Raw genomic sequence first — 15874 nt, forward strand, 5'->3', positions numbered from 1 at the left:
CTCGAGTGTTAAATCCACTGTTCATGTAAATGTAAGTGCCCAGAGACGGCATTTCAGTCTCCAGAAAGAAAGCCGTTTATGGGCTTGGTGTGATTTCTCTCACCTTCCGAGCAGACTACTTGAGATCTGAGGTTTACTAAAGATTTATTACCTACAATTGAGGCATCAGGTGTCACTCTTTAGGTGGCAAGACCCTAGTTCCCTGAAGTTAATATACAAAGCCATTCTCAGGCTATTTAATCTCCATCAGCACCGAAATCCTCTATTTCATCCCCCTCTCACTGGGGTTCTTTTGTTACCAACACTCACCATCAGTCCGGACTACATGCACTCAGAATAACTGCTTAATGGCAGTAGGTTTTCCCAGCACACACAAAGCAGAGTCCTTTGGCTGGAGCGTTAGCACCGGGGTCTCCTGATGCCTAATGCTGGGATGATAATTTCTCAGTAAGATCTGTGCTCAGTTATTAATGCTCCTTCCTACTGTGCCATCCAAAGGAAGTCTGCCCCCAACCCTGAGAAAGGCAGCATCTGGCTATTTCTCTTTCACGACTTTTCCCGTTTACATGACATAAGCAGAGGGGAGAATGCATGCTTTGATGTCAGCCAAAATGTTAATCTGCTTTAAAACAAAAGCCGTTCTTGTTCTTAGTCACCCTGATCGACCCTGGAGTCCTGAGGGTTGTGCCTGGGCTCCAAGATTAGCTCTGAAGTTTCTTTTGTGTTTACTAACAACAAAACACACATTCTCTGAGTCTGGGTTATACATTCCATTCGATAATATTAATAAAATTTAGAGAACACAGTAGCTCTAATTTTCAGTGCTAGTATAGAAGGACTCTATGCTCAGGTGAATAAAAGCGGCATAGCTCTGTTGATAGTGCTGGAGGAAAACCAAATGAATAGCTCTTTGGAAAGGTGGGAAGATCACTTAGGATGTGGTCACAAGGATGTTGACATAAATAAGTCAAAGATGCTACATATCTTTCATGCTATCATTTCTTTTCCTTGTCTAGAGAGGCAAGTTATTTTATTTAGAGGCAAGAAAGGAAACATCCTGTTTCATCCTTTTGAAGACTCACGTATTTGGGGAACTTTCTTCTTTCCCACTGACAGCATGCTCCTTTCCTGGGAAGGATCTTCTGCTGGTGGGAGTGTACCCTCTTGCACTGGCCAGCAAGGGTCTGACCCTTAGCTCAGTACTGTGTCTGGTTCTGAGCACACAGTGGAAATGGGATTTGGAAAATCTGTGAAGATTCACAGGAGAGCACAAAACGATTCAGGGCAACAAGACCTATGTGGACAGGTAAAGTGACGACGGATTGCTTGGCTTGAAGTAAGGATCTTACGCATGTGTAGGGCACTTACATAGAAAATGATGAGGATGACCATCAATTCTCAGTAATTTTTTTAAATAGATCTTCATTGGAGTATAATTACTTCACAATACCGTGTTAGTTTCTGTTGTACAACAAAGCGAATCAGCCATATGCATGCACATGTCCCCATATCCCCTCCCTCTTGAGTCTCCCTCCCATCCTCTCAATCCCACCCCTCTAGGTCATTGCAAAGCACTGAGCCAATCTCCCTGTGCTATGCTGCTGCTTCCCACCAGCCAACTATTTTACATTTGGTAGTGTATGTATGTCGATGCTACTCTCACTTTGCCCCAGCTTTGCCCTCCCATCCCACATCATCAAGTCCATTTTCTATGTCTGTCTCTTTATTCCTGCCCTGCAACTAGGTTCATCAGTACCATTTTCTTTCTTCAGATTCCATATATATGTGTTAGCATACGGTATTTGTTTTTCTCTTTCTGACTGACTTCACTCTGTATGACAGACTCTAGGTCCATCTACCTCACTACAAATAACTCAATTTCATTTCTTTTTATGGCTGAGTAATATTCCATTGTATATATGTGCCACATCTTCTTTATCCATTCATCTGTTGATGGACATTTAGGTTGGTTGCATGTCCTGGCTATTGTAAATAGTGCTGCAATGAACACTGTGGTGCATGTTTCTTTTTGAATTATGGTTTTCTCAGGGTATATGCCCAGGAGTGGGATTGCTGGGTCATCTGGTAGTTCTATTTTTAGTTTTTTAAGGAACCTCCATTCTGTTTTCCATAGTGGTTGTATCAATTTACATTCCCACCAACACTGCAGGAGGGTTCCCTTTTCACCACACCCTTTCCAGCATTTATTGTTTCTAGATTTTTTGATAATGGTCATTCTGACTGGCGTGCCATTCTGACCAGCGTGAGGTGACACGTCATTGTAGTTTTGATTTACATTTCTCTAATAATTAGTGATGTTGAGCATCTTTTCATGTGCCTCTTGGCCATCTGTATGTCTTCCTTGGTGAAATGTCTATTTAGGTCTTCCGCCCAATTTTTAACTGGATTGTTTGTTTTTTTAATATTGAGCTCCATGAGCTGTTTGTATTTTTTGGAGATTAATCCTTTGTCTGTTGTTTCATTTGCAAATATTTTCTCCCATTCTGAGGGTTGTCTTTTTTTCTCGTTTATGGTTTCCTTTGCTGTGCAAAAGCTTTTAAGTTTAATTAAGTCCCATTTGTTTATTTTTGTTTTTATTTCCATTACCCTACGAGGTGGGTGAAAAAATATCTTGCTGTGGTTTATGTAAGAGTGTTTTTCCTATGTTTTCCTCCATTTGTAGTTTATTTTTGTGTATGGTGTTAGGTAGTGTTCTAATTTCATTCTTTTACATGTAGCTGTCCAGTTTTCCCAGCACCGCTTATTGAAGAGGCTGTCTTTTCTCCATTGTATGTTCTTGCCTCCTTTGTCGTAAATTAGCTGACCATATGTGTGTCAGTTTATCTCTGGGCTTTCTACCCTGTTCCATTGATCTATATTTCTGTTTTTGTGCCAGTACCATACTGTCTTGATTACTGTAGCTTTGTGGTATAGTTTGAAGTTGGGGAGCCTGACTCCTCCAGCTCCGTTTTTCTTTCTCAAGATTGCTCTGGCAGCCCTTGGGTACTGATATTCAGGGGGGAAAAAGAAACACCCATGTGTTAAAAAAAAAAAAAAAAGATTGCTTTGGCTATTCGGGGTCCTTTGTGTTTCCATACGAATTGTAAAATTTTTTGTTCTAATTCTGTGAAGAATGCCACTGGTAGTTTGTTAGGGATTGCATTGAATCTATAGATTGCTTTGGGTAGTACAGTCATCTTCACGATATTGATTCTTGCAATCCAAGAACATGGTATATTTCTCCACCTGTTTATGTCATCTTTGATTTCCTTCATCAGTGTTTTATAGTTTTCTGAGAACAACAAGTCTTTCACCTCCTTAGGCAGATTTATTCCTAGGTATTTTATTCTTTTTGTTGCAATGGTAAATGGGAGTGTTTCCTTAATTTCTCTTTCTGATTTTTTCTTGTTGGTGTATAGGAATGCCAGAGATTTCTGTGCATTAATTTTGTTTCCTGCAACCTTACCAAATTCATTGATTAGTTCTAGTAGTTTTCTGGTGGCATCTTTAAGATTTTCTATGTATAGTATCATGTCATCGGTAAACAGTGACAGTTTTACTTCTTCTTTTCCAATTTGTATTCCTTTTATTTATTTTTCTTCTCTGATTGCCGTGGCTAGGACTTCCAAAACTATGTTGAATAAGAGTGGTGAGAGTGGACATCCTTGTCTTGTTCCTGATCTTAGTGGAAATGCTTTCAGTTTTTCACCATTGAGTATGATGCTTGCTGTGGGTTTGTCATATATGGCCTTTATTATGTTGAGGTAGGTTCCCTCTATGCCCATTTTCTGTAGTTTTTTTTTTTTTTTATCGTAAATGGGTATTGAATTTTGTTGAAAGCTTTTTCTGCATCTATTGAGATGATCATATGGTTTTTATTCCTTAATTTGTTAATGTGGTATATCACATTGATTGATTTGTATATATTGAAGAATCCTTGCATACCTGGATAAATCCCACTTGATCATGGAGTATGATCCTTTTAATGTGCTGTTGGATTCTGTTTGCTAGTATTTTGTTCAGGATTTTTGCATCTATGTTCATCAGTGATATTGGTCTGTAATTTTCTTTTTTTGTGATATCTTTTTCTGGTTTTGGTATCAGGGTGATGGTGGCTGCGTAGAATGAATTTGGGAGTGTTTCTCCCTCTGCAATTTTTTGGAAGAGTTTGAGAAGGATCGATCTTAACTCTTCTCTAAATGTTTGATAGAATTCACCTGTGAAGCCATCTGGTCCTGGACTTCTGTTTGTTGGAAGATTTTTAATAACAGTTTCAATTTCATCACTTGTGATAGGTCAGTTTATATTTTCTAATTCTTCCTAGTTCAGTCTGGAAAATTGTACCCTTCCAAGAATTTTTCCATTTCTTCGTGGTTCTCCATTTTATTGGCATATAGTTGTTTGTAGTAGTCTCTTATAATCCTTTGTATTTCTGCAGTTAGTTGTGATTTCTCCTTTTTCATTTCTAATTGTACTGATTTGTGTCCTCTCCCTTTTTTTCTGATGAGTCTGGCTAAGTGTTTATCAATTTTGTTTATCTTCTCAAAGAACCAGTTTTTTTTTTTTAAGAGATTAGAAGTGGTCCCTGATCAGATTCAGGGCCAGTTGCTTCTCGGAATGTTTGGTGATATTCTTTTTTTTTTTTTTTTTTTTTAAGTTTAATTTTTATTTATTTATTTATTTATGGCTGTGTTAGGTCTTCGTTTCTGTGCGAGGGCTTTCTCTAGTTGTGGCAAGTGGGGGCCACTCTTCATCGCGGTGCGCGGGCCTCTCATTATCGCGGCCTCTCTTGTTGCGGAGCACAGGCTCCAGACGCGCAGGCTCAGTAATTGTGGCTCACGGGCCTAGTTGCTCCGCGGCATGTGGGATCTTCCCAGACCAGGGCTCGAACCCATGTCCCCTGCATTGGCAGGCAGATTCTCAACCACTGTGCCACCAGAGAAGACCAAAGAACCAGTTTTTAGTTTTATTGATCTTTGCTATTGTTTTCTTTGTTTCTTTTTCACTTACTTCTGCTCTGATCTTTATGATTTCTTTCCTTCTACTGACTTTGAGTTTTCTTTGTTCTTCTTTCTCTAGTTGTTTTAAGTGTAGGGTTAGATTGTTTATTTGAGATTTTTCTTGTTTCTTGAGGTGAGATTGTATTGCTATAAATTTCCCTCTTAGAACTGCTTTTGCTGCGTCCCATAGGTTTTGGGTCGTCGTGTTTTCATTGTCATTTGTTTCTATGAATTTTTAAATTTCTTCTTTGATTTCTTCAGTGATCTCTTGGTTATTTAGTAGCACACTGTTTAGCCTCCATGTATTTGTGTTTTTTACAGTTTTTTTTCCAGTAATTGATTTCCAGTCTCATAGCGTTGTGGTCAGAAAAGATGCTTGATACAATTTCAATTTTCTTAAATTTTCTGAGGCTTGATTTGTGACCCAAGATGTGATCTATCCTGGAGAATGTTCCATGTGCACTTGAGAAGAAAGTATATTCTGCCACTTTTGGGTGGAATGTTCTATAAATATCAATTAGATCTATCTGGTCTATTGTGTTATTTAAAGCTTGAGCTTCCTTATTTATTTTCTGTTTGGGTGGTCTGTCCATTGGTGTAAGTGGGGTGTTAAAGTCCCCTACTATTATTGTGTTATTGTCGATTTCTCCTTTCATGGTTGTTAGCATTTGCCTTATGTATTGAGGTGCTCCTATGTTGGGTGCATAAACATTTATAATTGTTATATCTTCTTGGATTGACCCTTTGATCACTATGTAGTGTCCCTCCTTATCTCTTGTAACAGTCTTTATTTTAAAGTCTATTTTATCTGACATGAGTATTGCTTCTCCAGCTTTCTTTTGATTTCCATTTGCATGGAATATCTTTTTCCATCCCTGCACTTTCAGTCTGTATGTGTCCCTAGGTCTGAAGTGGGTCTCTTGAAGCAGCATAATATGGGTCTTGTTTTTGTATCCGTTCAGCCAGTCTGTGTCTTTTGGTTGGGGCATTTAATCCATTTACATTCAAGGTTATTATCGATATGTATGTTCCTATTACCATTTTCTTAATTGTTTTGGGTTTGTTTTTGTGGGTCTTTTTCTTCTCTTGTGTTTCCCGCTTAGAGAAGTTTCTTTAGCATTTGTTGTAAAGCTGGTTTTGTGGTGCTGAATTCTCTTAGCTTTTGCTTTGTCTGACTTCTCCATTGAATCTGAATGAGATCCTTGCTTGGTAGAGTAATTTTGGTTGTAGGTTTTTTTCTTTCATTGCTTTAAGTATATCCTGCCACTCCCTTCTGGCCTGCAGAGTTTCCACTGAAAAATCAGCTGATAACCTTATGGGGATTCCTTTGTATGTTATTTTTTGTTTTTCCCTTGCTGCTTTTAATATTTTTTCTTTGAATTTAATTTTTGTTAGTTTGATTAATATGTGTCTTGGTGTGTTTTTCCTAGGGTTTATCCTATATGGGACTCTGTATGCTTCCTAGACTTGGGTGACTATTTCCTTTCCCATGTTAGGGAAGTATTCAACTATAATCTTTTCAAATATTTTCTCAGACCCTTTCTTTTTCTCTTCTTCTTCTGGGACCCCTATAATTTGAATGTTGGTGCATTTAGTGTTGTCCCAGAGGTCTCTGAGATTGTCTTCAGTTCTTTTCATTCTTTTTTCTTTATTTTGCTCCTCGGCAGTTATTTCCACCATTTTGTCTTCCAGCTCACTTATTTGTTCTTCTGCCTCAGTTATTCTGTTATTGATTCCTTCTAGTGTATTTTTCATTTCAGTTATTATGTTGTTCATCTCTGTTTGTTTGTTCTTTAATTCTTCTAGATCTTTGTTAAACATTTCTGGTATTTTCTCAATCTGTGCCTCCATTCTATTTCCGAGATTCTGGATCATCTTTACTATCATTACTCTGAATTCTTTTTCAGGTAGATTGCCTAGTTCCTCTTCATTTATTTGGTTTTGTAGATTATCTTGCTCCTTCATCTGTGACATATTTTTTTGCCATCTCATTTTTTTTTTTTTTTTATGAGTGTGATTGTGTTCCTGTCTTACTGGTTGTTTGGCTTGAGGCTTCCAACACTGGGGTTTGTAGGCTATTGGGTAGAGCTGAATCTTGGTGCTGAGATGAGGAACTCCCTGAGACCTCACTCTGATGAATATTCCCTGGGGTCTGAGGTTCTCTGTTAGTTCAGTGGTTCATAAGAGGGAGGCCGGGGAGATCAGGAGAGGCAGGTGGGAGGGGCCCTCCAGGAGGAGCTGAGCTGGAGAGAAGCAGAGGGCAATTGCCTCGCCCACTCGGGCCCAGGGAGCCTGCTGAGCTCCCAGGCCGATTCCCTGCCCTCCAAAGCCCTCTCCAGGCTGCATAGCTCCTTGGGGGCATAGGAGGGAGGACAGGGAGATCAGGAGAGGCAGGCAGGAGGGGCCCTCCCAGACGGAGGAGCAGGAGAGGAGAGGAAGGCGTTTGCCTTGCCCACTCAAGCCCAGGAAGCCTGCTGGGCTCCCAGGTGAGGCCCCCCACCCTCTGAGACCAGGGATGAGGAGCAGCCTGGGCCCCTTCTGTTCCTTGAGCATAAGCCCCACCCCCCACAGCCCCCAGGGCCTTTTTCAGCCCTGTGGGTCCTGAGCATTGGCCCCGCCCACTGCCCAAAACTCACCCTTTCTTAGGCCCTGCCCTCCATAGCCAAGGCCTTCCCCCCCACCCTTTTCTTTTTTCCTCTTCTTCTTTTTTACTATTGTGGTATTGTTGTACCTTCCGGTTGTCGATTCATCTTTATTTTTATTTTTATATTCTTCCTGACATAGGTTAGTTTCCTAGTCTAATTTTATTTTTTACTTTGTTATTTATTTTATTTTATTTTTTTTGGCTGCCCCAGGTGGCTCGTGGGATCTTGGTCCATGAACCCAGGGTTGGGCCGAAGCTTCTGCAGTGGGAGCTCTGAATTCTCAGTATTTTTAAAGTGAAAACACACAGGCTTAAATGGTCCAGGGACCTTGTTTCCAGCATATCACCCTCTCTTCTCTTGTCCTCTATCTCCAGTTTCTGATCCTTTCAGCATATAAATGTGTTTAAACCTCTTCTTTTAAAAAAAAAAAATTAAACAGTCCCTTACTTGATCTCATTCTCTGGTTAAACCTCATCTCTTAATCCACAGCCAGGCATCTTAAAATGTAGGCTGGTCTTCATTCCCCCAGCTCTCATCCTGACCTCTGTACCCTGCAGGAGAGCCCTTATTCTCACTGAAACTGCTTTGCTCAGGCCACCAATGACCTTTTAGTGCTAAATCCTATGGTACCATTTTCTTTAACTTTCTATTTTTTCAAACTTACACAATTATTTCAAACTTACAGAAAAATGGCAAGAATAGCACAGAGAACCCCCAAATATCCTCACTGATTCACCACTTTTTAACATTTAGCCACATTTCTTCATTCTCTCTCTTTCTGTAGATCTCCCACTCTCCATTTGTAGACAAACAAATCTACATTCTATCATTTATAGTATTATTGTTTGTATCATCATTACTTAGTTTGTCTGAATCATTTGAAACTTGCATATATGAGTTGCATACATCACTCCCTTTTCATGGCACCTTTTTACTTGTCTTCTCTGCAGAGTTGAACCCTGTTCACTGATTTCCCTTCCTTGAAGTCTTCATGTCTCAGGTTCCGTGACACTGTTTTATCCTGGTCAGCTTTCTGCCTCTCTGGCAATCCCTTTGTAATCTTTTACCTTCTCTACCTCTGCTCTCCCTTAAAATATTCTTACCAATTTCTCCAGAGCCCTGTTTTTGACCTTCCTTTCTTCTCCCACTACCTACAATTCCTGGGGCAGCTCAGCAATTCCCATGGCTGCAACCCACCAGGGAATTCTTATGATGCAAATGCACATAGGCTAACTCAGATGTCTCTCCTGAGTTCTAGGTCCTCCTCCCTACAGGCACCTCCAAACTCAACGTCAGGCCCACTGCTGGCCTCACACACACCCCTTTCATTCCCAGCACCAAAGCCCTCCTTTTCTTCCTCAGTGGTGTTGGTGCCACTAATCAGACACTCAGAAACTATTCTCTTTCTCTCTCCCACGTTCACCTTGTATTTAAGCAATTGCTAAGTTTGTTCATTCCACTTCCTGACCACCTCAAGGCAGGGGCTGAGGGGGATCAGATGCTGTCCTAACCTGCCAGGAGTTCAGTCCAGCTGGTGGAAGAGGATATACCCACCGTCCTGCAAAGTGAACTGATGACATGTGGAGTGTGGGGCAAACAGAGCAAATGCTGCCACCTTTCCAGTTCTCCCATCATCTCTTGCAGAAATTACAGCAGAAGTCGCCTGACTGGTTTCGCTGTCTCTGCAATCTTATTATTCTCTTCCAATCTATTCTTCAGACCTTCCCAGTTTGTTAACATGCAAGCCCGATGATGTCATTAACCTGCTTACAATTTGCCAGTGGCTTCCTGCTCTCCGTAGGATAAAACTGAAAATCTTTTGATCGGCATAAAAAGCCTTTCATGGCCCCTAGCTGACCTGCCCAGCCCTGTGTCCCTCATACTTTGCCCTTTAGCTACTGAACTCCAGGTAATACTCAGGACAGACTAGATTGCCCTGCATTTTTACACCTCTGCTCCCATTTGTCTGTTTGGCATATTTTGACTCATCCTTCTAGGGTCAGCTCAGGTGCTATCTCTTTTCAGGAAGCTTTTCCTGTCTTTTTAGGGCAGAATTAGGTGCTCTTTTAGTTACACTAAAAGAAAGAATTAAATTATACCTACTTTTATATCACTGCATTATAATGATTACATAACTGTCTTCCCACTACCAAAAGTTTTAAGCTCCTTGAGGGTAGGAATCATTTTTTTTTTAAAAAAGGATCTTTTGTCGAGTTTTATTTACTTTTCTGAAGAGTTTTTTTTAAAAAAAACATGTCTTTTGGGCTAGTCACCTAAAAGCTAGTGGTTGGAATATAGTAGGTACTCAATAAATATTTGTTGTCTGAATTATTTTGATTTCACGTAAAGGTATCTCTTAGTACTGAGTTACTCATTGTTAGAGTAAGTTTACTGAGGGATATGCAGATTCTTTGAAAATCATCTTTCAAGAAAAAGATTTCAGATGAGGCCCATTTTCACTTGAGATTCACTAAATGACCTTTAAATGGTTTTTTAGTCAACCATTAAATATTGAGATCAGCTTTGGGTAAAGCAATGTGCTAGGAGGTGGAGAGGAATACAATGCTAAGGTTCAAGGAGCTTATCGTGTAGTTGGTACAAAAGAAACACAGGCAACAGCTAATGAGACAATGGCCGAATAGGATTAAACCCTGGAGGAGTGGTTCCAGCCACATGCACCACAGGACAGGGGTGGGAGAGGCAGGAGGGGGACCACAGAGAAGCCATCGGAGGTGGGTAGTTGAAGAGGAGAAAAAAAGTCAGCCTGGAGGTTTGTATGCTGAGTGCCCCGCCAGCATACAGGGTGCAGCGAACACCTAACAGATCCTTTCTGAATAAAGAAAGGGAAACATTCCTTGGGCCGCTCTGTCTTGCTGTCATTTTAGATGCAACAATCTTAAGATGTTTTGCTCCTTATTGTCTTTACTCAGGAGTGGGTTAGAAACAAATGAGTCTTGTACCCTCAGAGATGAAACAGTATCCTTTTTGCTTTCTTCTGTACGAAGTTTTTTTTACTGTCTCTGCCTAGGGCCATGCCATGCATTAAGCACTGTGATTTTACCTTGATTATTTTATCACTGGCCAAGACGCCTACGATTTTCCATAGTGACAAGTGTGAAAGCTAGAGTTTGCAAGAATCTTACATGCTTCAACTGTGTTTCCTATAGTAATTTAAGTAACTAGAGATAAAGGATCATAGATTTATAGCATTTTGCAGCTGGGATGGACCTTGCAGTTCATTTTGGCCAATGCTTCGTTTAAGAAAAAAGAAACTTAAGGCTCGGGGGAAGCTGAGATTTGCCCAAGTCACGCATCAAGTAAATGGCAGGTCAGGGCCCAGAACTCCCTGTCTTCTGACCCAGTCCTTTACCCACAACACATAACAAGCCTTAAGGCGTTTCCTTTGTCCCCTCGATCCTGTTGGCCGAGCTGCCTAGGCTCTCCATCAGGTCTGGTAGGAGACCCTGTCCTCTAGGTCCACTTCTAGGAGACATTTGGCCCCATCCTCCCAACTTCTGGGTGTGGCCTCCCTGGCATCAGCTTTCAGGAAGCTTCAGGTGAATGGCTGTTTTCATTTCTTTCTTTCTTTTTTTTTTTTTTTTTGGCAACTCTAAGAGTAGCCTGGAGGCTACTGCAAAGGCAAAAAGATGATTTGAGCCGTCCCCCTTTTCTAACTTTTCTGAAACTGGAATGAATTTTCTTCTTCTTCTTCTTACTTTTCCACTGTACATAGTTTTAACTAATGATGTCAACAGGCCCTATAGGCTGGGTGATTTCAAAGGGCTTTATCCCTTCTGAAGCAGGTATAAAACCTGGTCCAAGAGCAACTGCCCCACGTAACACTATACACTGGATTAAGAAGACATCAGCTGCTAGAGCTTTTCTTGATTCTTCTAGAAAAACAATCAGTGGGGACGGTTTCATAAAAATCTTCCCTGAAACCGCATTGTGATTTCAAAGTAGTAAACCCATGGCCAAAAAAGGGATGTCATCACGCTAAATTACTAGGTAGTAGGTGTTTATGTTCTGCAAACGAGGGCTCAGTGAGGCTCTGAGGATTCCCACCCATTTTTAGGGACCATATCCCCCATCACCTAGGGATACTATATGACTGATAACTCCAAAAGGAAACAGACTTGGGAGCAGCAGAGTATTGGACAATATTTTGGAACTGTGATTTTTTTTTCCTGCCTGTACTTTCTCCATGCCATTCCTCTGAATGTTTGAAGAGTGATATGATGATTTTTCTCTAGGAAATAGAACGTTGGGAAAGTGGGTGGGGTTGGCTAGCTGAGCAAGTAATGACCCATCCGGGCAGAAGGCAGTCTTACCCATCAGAAGGTGGCATAAGAATAAACCCTTAAGTGATAAGATGTCAGTCACAAACATCACTTAGATCCAGCAGTAACCCTTGAAACACACTTAAAATTCAATCTAGCAGGTGACCTTTAGCTGTTGGGCTCTTTGATGCCATTTGTCTTCAGGGTCGATAGCGACATTTCCAACCTCTCTGGTGTTCTGAATAGACGGCTTGTCAGTTACTCTGACGGGGTAGGAGATCTAAGGGGGTAAAACATATACAGCACGTTAACTGGATTCATTTTAGTCTTATGGCCATGGGGCTCGAGTCTGTACTCTAGAAAGAGGTCCTGCAGGGTTACATTTTATTTATAGTTCATTTCAAGGATTCATCTCAGTCCTTAGGCATCTGGATTATTCCCAAGGAAAATGGGAATAAACAATGTTTTCTCTTGCAGGGATGACGTGAGAATTGGTGTTTTGAGGTCAAACTACTAATTATTGGGTTGGACAAAAAATTCGTTCCGTAAGATTATGGAAAAAAACCTGAATGCTCAATACATACTCAGGGGACCTGATTTTAGAACAGTTATCTGAGCCAGACGCTGCAACTAATGTTTAAGTATGCCAAACAAATAATGAAATAACACTATACTCCAAGATGATGATAAGAACAATAAAAATAACTAATATACATTGAATGCTCATGATAGCTGTCCTAAGCACTTCATATATGTTAATTCTCACAACAATCTTACCAGGTATGTACCTTTTATTATCCCCTTTTTGCAAATGAGATAACTGAGGAACAGAGAGGTTAAGTAACTTGCCCAGAATCAACAGCTAGTAAGCAGAGGAGCCAGGCAGTCTAACTCCAGAGACTGTACATTTAGCGATTTTGCTAAATTAACTCACTTATTAGAAATATCATCTTTGACTTGCAGACTGTAGTTTTGACACCCCATAAATTGGAATGATGTAGGTTAGTGGTGCTCAACTTTAGATAGATATTAGAATAACCTAGGAAGCTTTTAAAAATTAATGTTCTGGTCCCATCCCAGATCAATTAAATCAGAAGCTCTGGGAGTGGCCCCAGATATGAGTCTCGTACTTTAAAAGCTCCCCAGGTGGGTCTAACCTGAAGACAGGTTTGGGAGCCAGTGATGAAGGCAGCGACGTGGGATTTAGGTCCCCAAATTATTGATGGATTTAGGTTCCCAAATTATGGAGGCTCTCATTAGCTACCTGTTTTAAGTCAAGGAATTAGATTGTCTTCTGTGCTATACGGAATTCTAGCCACCAGGTAGCATTTCAGAGAGCAAACTTAAAAGTTCTGCAATAGTAACGTTGGCAAAGATTCTGGCGGTAATTATCCAGTACACTCTCTAGTGCTTCTGTACCATCCCTGGTAGACGTTCCTCCCCTCGCTGCCTAATCACTTGCCCCTTCTCCAGGCAGGAGTTATCTGCTTGTCACTATTCGTATAGGTTTAAAGATCTTGACGGAAAAAGAAGGAACAAGGTGGCTTGTGAACAGTTCCTTTCTGTGGGAGACCTGGTCCTTTCAAACATTCCCTGGAGGAAAATGTTAGACCTTTGAATCTCTGTTTTATCAATGATGAACGTTATTTTCCATCCTCGAGAAACCTAAATGCTATAAAGTTCTTCCTTATAAGAGCAGTGATAGGTCTGTCTGTAATTTCTATCCCTCTGCCCTTTGAAATAACGTAGAATAAGTCAATCCCTCTTTCGGAAAACAGCCCTAAACTGGTAGAACCTAAGATGCCTTCCCCAAGCCTTCTCTTATATAGAGGACTTCTCAAGACGTCTTTGTCATTCCTCCTGGGAAAGATTATGCATATGAGGTCCTGTGGCCACCCTGCTTTGTCACCTGCAAGATGCTGGTCTCCCCATTTCTAAACTGATGTCCTTAATTTAGAAATTTAGATTCAGGATTTGATACTTGTTTTGTTAAATTTCCCCTGGTGGGCTGTGCGGTGTGAGAAGCGGCAAGGTGGAACGCTGGAAAAAGCATGGGGTTTAGAATCTGTCATGGCTGCGTTTAAATTCTCACTCTGCTGCTGACTTTTACTTCATACTTATGCAGACAAGTATTCAATGCAGAAAGAGGCAAAAATACTTGTTAAATATTAACTAGTAAGCAGGCATTTGACAGTGAAGATAACCTCATTCCTTACTACTCAAGGTAGCTTCTCTGGCACAAGAAAGACAATTTGTTCCTCTTGTTTTGGGTGTAACCCCTTCCTACCTGAATGCTTCCCTATCACAACTGCGCTACTAATATATACAAATAAGGGAAATAGTGTGAAAGTTTCAGTACTTAAAGGTTGATCTGAAAATGGGAATAAATGAAAATATAACTTTTTCCATGTTTGAATTCTCACCGCTAATACAAGGAACAAAATGTACTATTGGATCATGGCAATTTTAAAATTACAAATGGAAGTAATCAACAGGTTTTGAGTGATTACCTACTCTGCAAATGGAAAACTTCACAATACCATGGAACAGTTTAACTTGTGCTGAGATGGAAAGTTTGGAGTTATAAATGCTATAAATGCTCAAGGTCAGGAACCACTTCTCATGTTTCCATCTCTCAGTCCCTCACTGGTTCCAGAAACATGGGATGATAATAAAAGTATTAGATTTTACAGCTTCTGTCATCATTTTCTCAAAGGCTTCAGTCCCTTACTGCCATGACGTTAAACAGATACACAACTTATTTAAAAGAAAAATCAACTCCATCCTGGAGGAGAAATGAAGGTCGGGGCAGGAAAAAAAAATCTAAATAGGCTGCCTAAGCAGGCGAGGAAATAATCCTTTTTTAAACCTCAAACACACAATGTCTTGGACAAGCTGGAGCCTTGGAGAAGTTGGGTTTATTCCTAGATCTGCCACTAGGGGGTTTGATTCCCGGCTTTTGTAAAGGGGACTTAGTTTAGTTAATTTGGTTTTTCACTGGTGATATTAATTGTTTGATTAACAACGATGGGATCCCTTATGGAGCTCTGATAAAAAGTTTACAAATGAAAAATACATTGTCCTACGCTTCCTTCCCCAGAGAACATAGGATGTATAATATTTCCATCCACAGGCTGTTTTGGTAGAACTTGGTGTCTGAATCACTCCACTAAGTCTCTGGGTGAGTAAAACATACTTCTACATTATCTCTTTGAAAGTGGAATGGGACACAACCTCTGCTAGCTATTTCTTTTTTTTCCTTGGTGAACCATTCTATTAATACCAATCAAATCGAGAAAATGATCAAATGAAATTGCATTTTGAGCATCATAAGCTGTGTAATGTCTATTCTGTTAAATTGGGGCCATAATTGCTTCTCCACTGAAAAGATACAACAAAGACAGCAATCATGGCATGTCATTATCCCAGACTAGAAAACCGGCCTTTGCTGGGAGGACTTCAAAGGCTTGTGGTTCTCGAATTGCATTTGGCTGCTATTGTTGGAGCGCAGGCAATCTTGATTAGGTGTTTACACTGAGGTAAGGCGCAGAGCAGAGCGCCTGAGTGCCTGGGTCTAGAGCCATTAAAAAATTGTACATTATGTTCCTGGCTTTGAAGTGAGGGTTTATATGTAGGAGAGCAACTCAGATTGAGTACAGCTGAGCTAGATTGGGCTGCTACTTCTCTCTCAAAGAAACTCATCAGGTTCTTAGAGAATCAGCGCCACAAAAAAAGTTGATGCTTTTCCAAGAGCTGTATGTGAATCACTGTGTATCCGCAGAGACACACACTGAAACATGTTTAAATAGAATATCACTGTGTGGTCCTGCAGTCTTGGGAGGTTCGGGTCCTTTTTTCCTCTATTGCTTTCTGTTAATAACCTTGTGTTTAGATGTCGTGGGGAGTCTCGCATTAATTAGGTTCCTTGTTATTCTCATTCCTTGATGGT

At 40.5% G+C, this 15874-nt stretch overlaps 1 protein-coding gene across 3 annotated transcripts in view; it reads right to left on the reverse strand.

The window, feature by feature from the left end:
* Nucleotides 1-15874, reverse strand: part of JHY (junctional cadherin complex regulator) — a 59400-nt gene that overhangs the window by 16249 nt on the left and 27277 nt on the right. For 2 of the 3 annotated variants that reach the window (XM_059929271.1, XM_059929270.1), the window contains exon 3: nucleotides 12092-12205. The exons of the other annotated variant lie outside the window; for it this stretch is intronic. In XM_059929271.1, the coding sequence (XP_059785254.1) occupies nucleotides 12092-12205 (114 nt within the window). The remainder of the gene's footprint in view (nucleotides 1-12091; nucleotides 12206-15874) is intronic. 3 annotated transcript variants of the gene reach the window in all.

The sequence above is a fragment of the Balaenoptera ricei genome, chromosome 8 (genome assembly GCF_028023285.1).
Source record: "Balaenoptera ricei isolate mBalRic1 chromosome 8, mBalRic1.hap2, whole genome shotgun sequence".
NCBI lineage: Eukaryota > Metazoa > Chordata > Mammalia > Artiodactyla > Balaenopteridae > Balaenoptera > Balaenoptera ricei.